General features: G+C 37.9%; 1 protein-coding gene across 18 annotated transcripts in view; it reads left to right on the forward strand.

The window, feature by feature from the left end:
• The window catches only part of PRRC2C (proline rich coiled-coil 2C), a 96,123-nt gene that overhangs the window by 31,213 nt on the left and 50,762 nt on the right, over positions 1-14,148 (forward strand). For all 18 annotated transcript variants that reach the window (XM_082702621.1, XM_082702625.1, XM_082702622.1 and 15 more), the window contains exons 6-12: positions 505-728; positions 3,723-3,805; positions 4,967-5,100; positions 5,176-5,263; positions 6,310-6,454; positions 7,852-7,905; positions 9,904-10,525. In XM_082702621.1, coding sequence (XP_082558747.1) covers positions 505-728; positions 3,723-3,805; positions 4,967-5,100; positions 5,176-5,263; positions 6,310-6,454; positions 7,852-7,905; positions 9,904-10,525 — 1,350 coding nt within the window. The remainder of the gene's footprint in view (positions 1-504; positions 729-3,722; positions 3,806-4,966; positions 5,101-5,175; positions 5,264-6,309; positions 6,455-7,851; positions 7,906-9,903; positions 10,526-14,148) is intronic.

Consider the following 14,148-nt stretch of genomic DNA (forward strand, 5'->3'; position numbering starts at 1 on the left):
AGTATAGTTTTACCAGATAATATAGTCCCTAAATTTGCCCCCTTGGGGCACAGGTAACTAGCCATAGTAGCCTGAAAACAGATGAGGGCGTCATTGTCACCACCACAGGACTGCCATCCCTCTTCCCTCAGGACACCTCAGGTAGAATCGGGACTTTAAGCTCTATACCAAATATTGGTAAAGCTCGGTAGAGAAGTTCTAATAATTTCTTCCCCAACCACAGTATTTACTTTTGGTGGGACCCTCTTGGTCCGTCTGCTCTGCTTTGGAAGCCACTGTTCTTGATTACCTAACACTTTGAAAGGAGTAGGGCCTAGATTAGATTTTCACTGCCTCTTCACTGTGTTGTTACTCTCTTGAATTTTGAAATATGCCTAGTTTTATTTCACCGTGTTCCATTTTTAGCTTTTTTCTTATGCCCCTGCCCCCTTTTAAATTTCAGTACTGAATTCTGTGGTGCTCTTTCTTTGTTTTAATTGAATTTCTTACCTTTCTCCATACCAGATGTGGCTTGTTGGAGAGATGGTGGTAAGTCTGCTGGCTCACCTTTGACATCTGACCAAGATGAAAAGCTCTCTGCCCAGGATGAAAGCACAGCTGGAACATCAGAACAGAATGATATTCTCAAAGTGGTGGAAAAGAGGATAGCTTGTGGTCCTCCACAGGCCAAACTGAACGGACAGCAGCCTGCTCTTGCTTCCCAGTACAGAGCCATGATGCCTCCTTATGTAAGTATTGTTTAAGGAGTGAGTTGTTAAATAGGTTTTTGCTCTGGGTTCCAAGGAGAGAATTACAATGGGGGAAAGTTCAGGTCTTTATTTGCATTAACATCTAACTAAAAATAACCATTTCTCTCGATTATGGATGCAAGAAATAAATCACAGAAGTATCAGGAGTACCCTGGTTTTTATCATTAATAGGGATTATATATATCCATATCCTGTCAAAATGGTGGGTGTGGCAAACATTTAGTGATACTTCAAAGTAGTTATTAGACCCATGGGTAGCCCCACTCTTTATTTAATGAAAAAGCACATATATTACCATATCACAAATTATTTTAAAAAATACTGTGTTAAGATTTTAGCGTGTTTTCTTTTGTAGTACTCTGTATTTTAAATTATGAATTTTAAAACATTTTTGTGAGACAAGGGTCATAGGATTGACCAGACTGCTAAAGAGTGGTTCATGGCACAAAAAAGGTTAGTATGTGCTTTAGTTCTAAAGTTTTCGTTGGTAAACATACCTTTACGTTCTTTTTAACTTCTCATTATGGAATACTTTGAACATATTAAAAAACAGAAATAATAGTACAGTGAACTTCCCCCTTCTTCCATATCTACCATCCATCTTCAGTAGTTAACAACTTGGGGTCAGTCTTGGTTGAGCTATTTCCCACCACCTCCATTTACTAGCAACATCCTAGATACATGATTTCATCCATATGTATTTTAGGTTGTATTTTAAAACATGAAGACTAGGAGAAGAATCCACCATGGCGTTATACCTAAAAGGATAGTTTTTGTTCTTTTATTTTTAAAAATTTTTTAAAGATTTGTTTATTACTTATGGGTGGGGTAGAGTGGGGGGAGGGAGAGTCTTAAGCAGACTTCACCCTGCGTGCAGAGCATGACACGGGCTCAGTCTCACAGCCCTGGGTCACCACCTGAGGTGAAACCAAGAGTTGGACACCCAACTGACTGTGCCACCCAGGTGCCCCTAAAGAGTTTTTAAAAAATACCAAGTCAGTATTCAGATTTGTCTGATTATCTCATGATTAGGATCCAAATAACATCTATTCTTTGAGTTGATACTTCTCTTAGGAAACCTGTTATCTTTGGTAACTTCTTTCCCTCCATATCACTCCCCCCCCCCCCCTTTTGAGCTTGTTACAATTTATTTGTTAACCTGTGGAGTTTCTTATAGTCTGGGTTTTGCTGAATCTGTGTTTGTCGTTTTATTTAATATATACTTGTGACCCATATATTTCTGTAAACTAATGGGTAGATGTGGTGCCTCCTGTGAAACGATACGGTAAATTACATGTGCCCAAGTAAATAAACTAACATTTTTTAGGGGACCCTTCATCTCAAGGAGAGTCAAAGGTCTGGTTCTTATATTTATTTTTATTATGATTTAATTCCTAAGTATTCAGGCTCTAAATACCCATATTTTTTTCACATTTTCTATTTCTTTGTAGTATTTAATTATTCTAGGGTAGAGGAGGGAAATAAATAATTAAAAAATAATTTTTTTAATTTTCGGAGTATGATAAAAATTCGTCTTATATGCTGACCTGGTCTTGAAAAATCATTTACACCTACTGTTGCCTAATAGTTTCAAATTGCTCTTCCGCAGAGCCCTGAAATTTAGGCTTGGGGGTGGGATGTAGAAGGGAAAGTTTTGAATGGGGAGATCAGGTGGGCTTTTCTCCCAGTTGGGTCAGTCATTTTATTTGAATAATGTATTCCGCTAACTAACAAAAACAAAAGTGTTCTTAAAACCATCACTATATATTGAGAATTTAAAGATAGTTTCTACAGTTTTTTTGTGGCAAATTCCTAAATTTTAAGCATTTAGTACGTGAAATTAATCTCTCTGCCTGAGGGATCTAATGAAACTTTTTACCTGTGAACATTTGCCTCCAGCTGTGTTTTTGCTGACTTTCAGTACACAGTGATGTAACCAAAAATTCTTAGTATTCACCAGACAAAAAACTTCTCCATTTGAGCTTCAGCTGCTGCTTAACTTAATTAAGTTTGCTCTAACCCTACTTAGAAATTGCATCTTTAGATGGAATGATAACCTTTCTTCAAGTACAGAATAATTTCTTTACCTAACAGGGTTTTGTTGTTGTTACTGTTTTTTATTTAAGAAAAGCTGATCTGTTTCAGGATATAAATTAGTATTTAAGGTAGTACAGTCTTCCTTCTTTTCTCTTCTTGCCTGCCTCCCCCTCTCCTTCCTTCCCACCCTCTCTCCTTCCTTTTTTCTCCCTCTTTCCTTCTTTGCTTTCTTCTTTTTGTATTTTGACTTGGTTATAAGCAGATAGTTACAAGCATGTCTTTTGACATCTGTTCCCTTCTCTTGGTGTTTTTGTCTTTATAATCTAGCTTTAAACTTCTAAACTTAGTTTCTTGAATCCAGGTTAGCATAGAGAGCAGTTGAGGATTATGATCTGTATACTAACCTGAATCGGAATCCACCTGTTTCCCACCCATGGGAACTCTCCGGTACACACCGTCTTCCTCACTCCCTTGGGCTATGGACCATACTTTTATCTAAACTGAATTTCTCTTTACCAATAAATCCGTCTTCAGTTAATCTACATTATGATGAAGTGTCACATTATTTTCTTTCAAGTCTTTAAACTTAAGGCTTTGCAGTTCTCTGGGGTGCGTGCATGTTGTCTTTTTAGGTTTTTCATGTTGGTACGTAATCGTTTATGTTATTTTGGTAATGGGATGGCAGAAGTTCTTCCTAGGATGTGTCCTAGTTATTACCTCTATTTGTAAAGTCTTGCTAGATGCAGTTTCTTAACAGATAGCTTGTTACTGTGAGTAAATGATGATATATATCAGTTGATAGAGCTAATTATTCATAGGATGGTTTATTAGAATCTTACTTTCTGTAAATTATAATCTCAGGTTTAGTTAGGGTAACCCTTTTTTTACATATATAACTTGGCTACAAATTTTTCCAATTTTGTTTTCTTCATTCAGATGTTTCAGCAGTATCCGAGGATGGCGTATCCTCCTCTTCATGGTCCCATGAGGTTTCCACCTTCTTTATCTGAAACAAACAAGTAAGGCTATTAAATAATAAAAGTTGCCAAAGCACAAAGGCACATATGTGCTCATTAAGATTTTCTGGAGGAGGTTGGAAGGAAAAAAAAAAAGATTTCCTGGAGGTTGAATGAATTATGGTGATTGATTCATTATTTTGACCTCAGAATAGAGTTGCCATGAACAAATAATTGATTTTTTTTTAAGATTTTTATTTATTTATTTGATAGAGAGAGATCACAAGTAGGTAGAGAGGCAGGCAGAGGAGGGGGGGGGGAGCAGGCTTCCCGCTGAGCAGAGAGCCCCATGTGGGGCTCGATCCTAGGACCCTGAGAACATGACCTGAGCTGAAGGCAGAGGCTTCACCCACTGAGCCGCCCAGGCGCCCCAAATAATTGACTTCTATAAGACACAACAGTACTTTATTCTTCTAAAACTTTAAATTAACATAAAAACTTTAAATTGGGGGTACCTGGGTGGCTCAGTCCATTAAGCGTCTGCCTTTGGCTCAGGTCATGATCCTAGGATCCTGGGATCAAGCCCCGAATCAGGCTTTCTGCTCAGCAGGGAGCCTGCTTCTCTCTGCCTCTCTGCTCCTTGTGATCTCTGTCTCTCTCTCTTAAATAAATAAATAAAATCTTTAAAAAAAAACAAACCTTTAAATTGACATAAGATTCTGAAAACTGAAAATCATGTCCCTGGTAAGACGTGATAGTTTTTTTATCTGTTCTTCTAATTCCATGGGTTAAATGACTTCCCATTTTCTTTTTTTTCCTTTTTTTTTTTTTTTTTTTTTTTTTTTTTTTTTTTTTTTTGCATAATGTGAGACTTGAGCATTCTCCTCAATGATTTTTCTTAACATTCTTTATTTTGATATTAGTATTAGGCTTAGCCATATAATTCTTTAACATATTTGTTTTATCTTAAATTTTTGGCAATTAAAAAAACCCATTTTCTGATATTAAATACTTGTAACAGAATTATATATATTGTCCTGGATTTATGTATTAACAGAATTTCTTCATAACACATGTCAGGTGCAAAATATTTTGTGTATTAAGACAATAGTATATTAGACAATACTAATGTTGAAGTGAATTAAATTTTAGTCTTTTGATATTTATGTAATTTATAATCATTAAAACTTTGTATCTTTTCCCCTCATAACCTCTGTTCATTAGAGGCCTTCGAGGAAGGGGTCCACCGCCTTCATGGGCCTCTGAGCCTGAACGCCCCTCCATCCTTAGTGCATCAGAACTGAAGGAGCTTGATAAATTTGATAACCTAGATGCTGAAGCTGATGAAGGTTGGGCAGGTAAGAGGCAAAATTAATTACTTTTAGTTCTTAGATTTTTTAAACAGTCAGTCTGAATTTTCCTTAATTTAATAGGTGCTCAGATGGAAGTTGATTATACAGAACAGCTGAATTTCAGTGATGATGATGAGCAAGGAAGTAGTAGTCCTAAGGAAAGCAGCAGGTAAGCTGTTGGATACCTTCCACGAGTAATACTATGAATTTATTCGTATAACATTTGTGCAGAGGCTTCATCAATAGTCCTTTGTTCCCTTTTTATAGAATTTCTGTATTTTACTCCAAGAACTTACTGAGTTGGGAAGGTGACTATTGAGCCAAATTTTAAAAGTACAGCTAATCAAAGAACTAAAGTTTTATGCTTCTAAAGAAAATACATATTTTTAAAAAGATGTTTAGATCCTAACCATCTAAATGGTGATTTCTTGGAAGACCACATCAGGGACTATTTCAAACTTGTTACTTGCTTCATATTTACAAAACTAGAGAAAAATCACTTGAGTTACTGGAACTGCCTCAAGTCTTTGAGTTTTTACACTTCAGCAAGCAGCATTAAAGTTTGAAGAATGGGAGCTTCACATCTCTTCTCCAATATAGGAGCATCAGAATCAGAAATACATGAGTTATGTACCATAAAAATTGGGCTGTTAAAATATAAGGAGCTTGCATGCACACGCTATTAGTCGCTAGACAATTTGGTAGAGTTGGTAGTTTTTAGCCATGGGATTGTAGTATACTGCTGTTTCATGATCAGTTATGAGCTGCCTTGCACTTGTGATTAAAAAAAAATACTGTAGTTTGACTTCTGTCTTTTCATTAAGTCAGGATAAATTAGAACACAGGTATTAATTATAGTATTACTTGGTTGCATTTAGATGAGACTTTTGGGGTTGGAGTGATACAAAATGGTGGGGCTGTAGTCCTTTGTGAAGTTGTATGTCAAGTGTGAGTGTCCGTATTTGACAATTATGCTACTGTACTTCAGACCTTGTGATGATAACTTGGCTAAACCCAATTCCTAACACATTATTGATATATGGCATAGAATGAATGAATGAATGAATACACCACTAGGTCACAAGACCATCTCATTCCTTGATATACTCCCCCCCCAACCCATATACAAATAATCTTATATAGACAAAACACTTTTACTTATGGTGTAGTCTGTCTCCTTTACTTTCTTACTTCACCTGGATTTTGATTCCTTAGTGAGGATCAAGGTTCAAAAGCTTCTGAAAACACTGAAAACCGAAAAGAAGCAGATGAAGCTCGCAACGCTCAGTCCTCTTCTCAGATACCTGCCCAACCATCGCTGTCAAAAGGTCCCTATGGGAAGGGACCTCCATTTAACCAGGTTTGTTGGACTTAAGGAGATCATATTCACTACCTGAACTTTCATTGAATTCATCATAAAGTTGAAAGAAGAGTTAGGAAGGAAATTATCTTTTGTCTTGAGTAGTTGAAGATGTAAACCACAATTTTATTGCATATTTACAGGAACTGTCAATATAGTAGCTAAAATTATTAAATAGAAACTAAAATTTCACTTTTTTTCTGTCTTGTAATAGTGTGGTCCTATTAAAGTCTGACAAGAGTCTGACACTTACTAAGTTTTTATAAACTGTTTTTCCAAACATTGCTAAGTGCTTTATGGTTGATTGAGTATTCTATAAATTCTAGTCAGTATTCATATGTGAAATAGTATGCTGAGTAGGAAAATCACATGTAAGGAGTAGAGAAATCTCTTAAGTGTGAGTCATTTTGAAGAACATTGTTAAAGAAAGGAGGTAATGTGGGTAAACAGATACACTTGATCCTACTTCCAAGAAACTGCATTGCAAACTGGGAATTAAAAAGGGCTGTCGTCCAGAGAGCCCACTCTGCACCTAGTGCCCTCAGCATGTAGTTGTTGAATTCATTCAGAACAGATGAGAAACTTTCCCTTCAAGGAGATAAGGTAGGTAGCTAGCAGTCTCTGTAAAATGAAAAGACATCAGGTATCATTTGCAAGACAGTGTGACAGCTGGTGTGGCAGAGCGCACGTAGTGGGTTCTTAGCGCATTCTCTGGGAAAGGTTTTGCCAAAGACTCGGTACTTGAAGTGGGAATTAACCAGGAAACAAAGGGAAGAGAGAAATTTTAAGCAGTGGTAACATGTTCAGAGTAGAGAAGCATGAGAAAGCATGGCACATTCTGTAAATCTCAAGTAGTTTGATACAGGAAAGGAGTTAAAAGAGCTACGTGACAACCAGTTGTTCAATGTGTGCTCTTCAGGGAAGTTTGAATCTTGTCCTTAAGGCATTGGTTAGTCATTGGAGAATTTGTGAACTCTGAAAAAGGATTTTTCAAGTTTTTTTTAATAATAAAATTCATGTTTCATGTGACTTTAATTTACTGGCTTAACATGGGGAGTGATAATTCCTTTCTTAGAAGAGAATAGAGGAATATCACGTGCCATATCTTGGTGTCTTGATTTGTGTGTGTGACATTGAGGTATATATTAGCAAGTGAATAGGGTTGTAACTGTAGCAAGTGAGTATGTATTGTATTTGATTCTCAATATGTTCTAGGTGTTTCATTTTTTTAGGTAAGTTTCTGCATTTAGTTTGCCATTAGGAAAAAATTCAGAGAAAGAATAGGGCTTACATAAATAAAATTTCAAAACTAAAGGCGTACTTAAGTACGTTCAGAAATATTTCTAGTAGGTATCTTTTATCTGGTTATTTTGTAATAGTCCTTATCTTTATAACAGGAACGTGGACCATCTTCACACCTGCCCCCACCTCCAAAATTGCTTGCACAGCAGGTAAACCTTAAATGCTTCTTTGCAGTCTATATGTATTATTTGTGGTGTATGTATTTTTTATGTATTTTGACGTTTTAATGGAAAGATTTCTGTATGTTTCTTATTTAATAACTTTTATGAAACAATTATGGCTATTACCTTGTTCTTTGTGTTTCTTCCTCTTTTTCTGCTCTTCTTTATTCTCAGCCGATATGCTTCCTCCTGATTTCACTAAGAAGATGAGAAGCAACTGTTTTTCCCGTTTCAGTGCCCTTCCCATTGTGACTTCTTCCCGGCCTTGCTGCTAAGACCGGCCCGTCTATTGCCCTTGCTCCCGTCTCTTGCGCTCACCAGGAATATCACCTCCCTTTCTTAAGAAACTTTAAGAAGATTTACACCTTCCTTAACTCTTACTACCCTCCTTACTACTATAGTTTCCACCCTATTTCTCTGTTCTCCGTGGTGGCAAAATAGTTTTAGTGAGCTGTTTACACTTACTGTGCTCACTTTCTCTCTCATCTAACCCTTTCCAGTTACACTTTTTCATCACCACTATACCTTTGAAACTATTATTATGAAAGTCAGTAATGATTTCCATCTTGCCCAGTTCAGTTCTCTTGTCTTCGTTTTACTTAGTTTCAGTAGCGGTTGACATAGCTAATCTTTCCATCCTTCTTAAAAGACTATTTTTTTTACGTTTAAGACATCACACTATTGTGTTCTCTTTCTTTGGTTTGTATTTTCTTCTGTGCCTTTATTGAAGGGGGGAAGTGCACACACACATATACAACAGGAAGCGGGAGGAGCAGAGAGAGAGGGAATGAGAGAATCCCAAGCAGACTCCCCACTGAATGTGGAGCCCGGCACAGGACTTGATCCCATACTCTGAGATCATGACCTGAGCCGAAATCAAGAGTCTGACACTTAACTTAATAAGCCACCCACGTGCCCTCAGTGTTGGAGGGTTAAGGGCTATGTTCTTATTCCTTTTTCTGACTCTTTCCCTGGAAGATCTTATATATGTGCTTGTGGAACTTATCTGTAGCCCTTAAAGTTCTACCCTAACTTCAAGAGTTACATATTTAGTGATCAACTAAGCATCTTTACTTGGATTTCTGCCAGATAGGTCCAGACCATAAAATAGAGTAATAGTAAAATAGAGAGTCTAGATCATATATATCTATATTTTTATATTTAGTCCAGTGTTTTCATCATCCCGTTTTCTCCGTTGTAAGGATTCTGACTGGTTATGTGGCTTTCCAGATTTCTTTACCCTACAAGCTAATAAAAATGAGTACTTTTTATTTTATTTTATTTTTATTTTAACATTCCAGCGCTTCAGGTGCTCTTATCCTGCTAATTTTCCCATAGTTACTGGCAGTGGTTGTCATTGTTCTAGAACGTACCAGTTAGAAGTCTTTCAGGTGATGCCTACGTTCCACTGTGGGTTCTGGGTGTACATTTCTGCAGCTTTCAATTCAGAGATCGAGAAATGTCTGTACAGGCTGATTTCCAGGGATTTCTTCTTCTGTGAAGTGTCGGCAGTAGTCGTGTCTTCGTCTTCACTTAGCATCTCTGGCTGGCTGTTTTTCCCTGTAACTGCACCTTTTGTCTTCTCAGGGCTCACATGACACTGTTCTGCATCTTCATGGACTTTCTCTCTAGGGGTTCCAGCGCTGAGTTACGAGCACTCACATTCTAAATTCCTTCGTGTCTAAATTTAGATTTTGAAATCATGTTGTGACAGCTTCTTATTTTATTCAACAAATTCTTTGCACAGTAATGTCTGCCACAATAAATAGGTATGTGGCCTAGATTAATTGTTCTGGTCTTAGTTTGGAGAATTATCTAAATATTTTCCCCATGTTACTACTTGTTTGTATTTTCATATGTATGCTTTATCAGAAATAGTCGTGACATTTTGTCGAGTTTTTCCTTCCCTCTTCATGTCTGTGATACCCGTTGTTATTTGGAACTAGATCTGTCATATTCACCTTATCATTTATTGTAATGTTGCAGCATCCTCCTCCAGACCGACAGGCAGTGCCTGGAAGACCAGGCCCTTTCCCTGCCAAGCAGCAAGTGCCAGATGAAGATGAAATTTGGAAGCAAAGACGAAGACAGCAGTCAGAACTTTCTGCGGCCGTGGAGCGCGCTCGGAAACGGCGTGAAGAGGAAGAGCGAAGAATGGAAGAGCAAAGGAAGGCGGCGTGTGCGGAGAAGCTGAAACGACTGGATGAGAAGCTCGGCATAGTGGACAAGCAGCCGCCTCCAGAGGAGATGAGAGAAAGGGAGCGGGACAAAGAGCGGGAGCGAGAGAAAGAACTCGAGAGAGAACAAGAGCGCGAGCGAGAGAAGGAGAGGGAGAGAGAGAGGGAGAGGCAGCAGGAGAAGGAGAGAGAACTGGAGAGAGAGCAGGAGAAACAGAGAGAGCTGGAAAAAGAAAGAAAGCAAGAAAAAGAGAAAGAACTAGAAAGACAGCAGGAAAAGGAAAAAGAACTGCAGAAGATCAAAGAACAGGAAAAGGAATGTGAGTTGGAGAAGAAAGAAAGGGAAAAAGTGGAGGAAAAAACTGAACACAAAGAACCTACTTTAGAACCTGTGGTAGAAAAACCAGAAAGTGAGACCAACTGTAATAAAGGTATGAGAGTCTTGTTCTTATGTAGGGGGCTTCATAGTGCGGCTGGTGTGGGTGTCCACGTGTGTTTGATGTATGCATGTCATCCACATGAAAATGAGGTTTCTTTTGTTTTCAAGATTGATTTTATCAACTTATTTACAGAAAGAGCGTGTAGGTGCACATGTGTGTGAGCAGGGGAAGAGCAGAGGGAGAGGAAATGTCAAGCAGACTCCCCACAGAGTACGGAGGCCAGTGTGGGGCTGGCTCCCAGGATCTTGACATTGTGACCTGAGCCAAACTCAGCAGTCAGATGCTTAACCAGCTGAGCCACCCAGGCATCCCAATTGAGGGTTTTTGTTTTTTTTAAAAGACTTCGTTTATTTATTTGACGGATCACATGTAGGCAGAGAGGCAGGCAGAGAGAGGGAAGGAAGCAGACTCCCCGCTGAGCAGAGAGCCCGATGCGGGACTCGATCCCAGGACCCTGGGATCATGACCTGAGCCGAAGGTAGAGGCTTAACCCACTGAGCCACCCAGGCGCCCCATCCCCTGTTCTAATTTCTGTCTCTGATTTTGACTGTTTTCAAAAGTGCCTCATACAGAATTGGTCTTTTGGTGAATGGCTTATCTCATTTAGTACAATGTCTTACAAGGTTCATCCATGTAATGGCATATTTCAGAATTTTCCTTTTAAGGCTAATAATCTGTATATAAAACCACATTTTGCTTACCTGTTTATCTGTTCATGGGCACTTGGATTGATTCCATATTTTACCTATTTTGAATAATGCTGCTGTGAATGTGAGTGTACAGAGACCTTGTTGAGACCCTGCTTTCATTTGTTTTGATTACATACTCAGAAATGGAGTTGTTGGATCTTACGGTAGTTCTGTTTTTGTTTGAGGAACCACCATACTGTTTTTCACAGCAGCTGTACCATTTTACATTACCACCAGCAGTGCACAAGGGTTCTAATTTCTCCACATCCTCACTAACATCTGTTACTTTCTGGGGGGTGGGGTTTTGATAGTAGGCTTCCTAGTAAGTGTGAGGTGGTATCTCACTGTAGTTTTGATGTGCTCTTGGCCAGTGATGAGTGATGCTGAGTATTATCTTTTCATTTGTTTGTTGGCCATTTGTGTATCTTTAGAGAAATGTCCAAGTCCTTTTCCGTTTTTAATCAGATTGTTGCTGCATTTTAGGAGTTTAGATAGGTGGCCTTTTCACTTGATATTCTGTTCATGTACAGAACTTTAAAATGTACATGAAACCCATCTATTTTTTTCTTCTGCCTTTGGTGTCAAGTCCACGAAGTCATGGCCAAATCTGATGTCATGAAGCTTTTGTTCTGTTTTCTTCTAAGAGTTTTATACTTTCATGTTTTACATTTACATTTTTGACCTGTTGTGTGGTAAGTTTTGTACATTGTGGTAGGGTAGGAGTTGAGCTTCGTTCTTCTGCATGTGAATATTCAGTTTTCCCAGTACCGTTGTTGGAAAGACTGTTCTTTCCCCCTTTGAATGGTCTCAGCAGCCTCTTCTAAAATCATTCGACTGTGTATGTGATGGTTTATTTTGGGATCTTGATTCTATTCCATTGCCCTATCTGTCTGGCTTTATGTTAATGTCTTACTGTTTTTATTATTGCAGCTTTGTTGCATGCTTTTATTTTCTAAAGATTCTTATTTATTTATTTATTTATTTGACACAGAGAGAGGGAGAGAGAGAGATCACAAGCAGGCAGAGAGGCAGGCAGAGAGGGGGGAAGCAGGCTACCTGCAGAGCAGAAAGCCTGATGTGGGGCTCAATCCCAGGACACTGAGACCATGACCCGAGCTTAAGGCAGAGGCTTAACCCACTGAGCCACCCAGGCAACCTTGTTGTATGCTTTTAAATCTAGATATGTGAAAAAAAAAAAAAAATCTAGATATGTGAGTCCTCAATCTTTGTTAAGTTTTTCATGATGTATGGGTGTTTGTTTTTGTAAAGAACACCGTTGAGATTTTCACGGGAATTGCATAACTCTAGGTTGCTTTTGGTAGCGTTGATAATGTTCACAGTAAAGTCTTGCAGTCTGTGAGCATTGGGATGTGCTTCCATTCATTTATGTCTTAATTTCTTCCAGCAGTATTTTGTAGTTTTCATTGTACAAGGCTTTCACCTCCTTGGTTAATTCTTAAGCATTTTATGGGTACCTTGCTGGTTTAGTCGGGAGAGTGTGTAGCTCTTGATTTCGGGGTCATGAGTCCAAGCCACACATTGGGTGTAGAGATTACTTAAATAAAAACCTAAAAAAAATTCTAAAGGATTTATTTTATTCTTTTTGATGCTATTATAGATGGAACTGTTTTTGTAATTTCCTTTTCTGATCAGTCGTTATTAGTATATTAGAGATGCAGGTAATGTGAGCAGATAATACAGTCTTACATGTAGAAAACTCTAAATCTCAGGGGACCCAGAATAGCTAAAACTGTCTTGAAATAAAGTAACAAAGCTGGAGGACACACACACCTGGATTTAAAAACTTAACTACAAAGTTAGTGTTGTAGGAATTTGTTCATTTCACCTTGCTTATTCTATTTGTTGGTATATACTTACCCATAACACTCTCATAATCCTTTTTATTTCTGTAGAATTGGTAGTAATGCCCCAATTTCTATTTCTGATTGTAGTAGTTTGAGTCTTCTCTCTTTTTCTTCGTTGACCTGCCTGGTTAAAGGTCTGTCAATTGATCTTTTCAGAGAATCCACTTGTAGCTGCATTAATTTTTTTCTATTTTCCTATTCTCTCTGTTGTGGATCTCTGTGTTGATCTTTATTGCCTTTCTTCTGGTAGTCTTGGGTTTACTTTGTTATTCTTTTCCCTTACATTGTAACACTAGGTTTTGAATTGGAGATCTTTATTTTTTAATGTAAGCATTTATAGCTGTAAATTTGCCCCCTTTGCACCACTTTTGCTGCATCCTATAAATTCTGGTATGCTGTGTTTTTGTTTTTATCCATCTCAAGTATTTTCTAATTTCGCTTGTCATTTATTCTTTGATTCCTTAGTTGTTTAAAAGAGTGTTGTTTAATGTCCATGGACTTGTGCGTTTTTCTGTTTCACTTCTCTTTTTTGATAATTAACTTTTGTTAATGTCTCATATAAGCAGAAAATGCTTTATATGAGATTTATCATTTTAAATCTATTGACTGTTGATATTGTGGCCTAATGCACAGTCTGTTTTGGAAAATGTCCTGTGTGCATGTGTGAAGAACGTGATGTCTGTTGTTCGATGGCGTGTCCTGTAGGTCTGTTAGATCTGGTTGGCTTATTGTATTCAGTCCTTTGTTTCCTCACGGACCTTCTGTCTGGTTGTTCCATCCATTATTGAGAGGGAGGTGTTGAAGTGTCCAACTGTAAATGTACAGCAGTCGGTACATTTCAATGCTGTCGGTATTTTGCTTTCATACATTCTGATGGTCTGTTATTAAACATATTAAATATGTATAAATATTTATAATGGTTATATGCTGCTGCACTGAACCTTTTATTAGTAGTACATAATGTCCTTTGTCTCTTGTAAAACTTTGAATTCAGAGCCAGGCTTGTCTGGTATTTAGCATAGCCACCTTGCTCTCTTGGTTCCTCTTGCTATGGAATATC

This window comes from Mustela nivalis (genome assembly GCF_964662115.1).
Source record: "Mustela nivalis genome assembly, chromosome: 16".
Lineage (NCBI taxonomy): Eukaryota > Metazoa > Chordata > Mammalia > Carnivora > Mustelidae > Mustela > Mustela nivalis.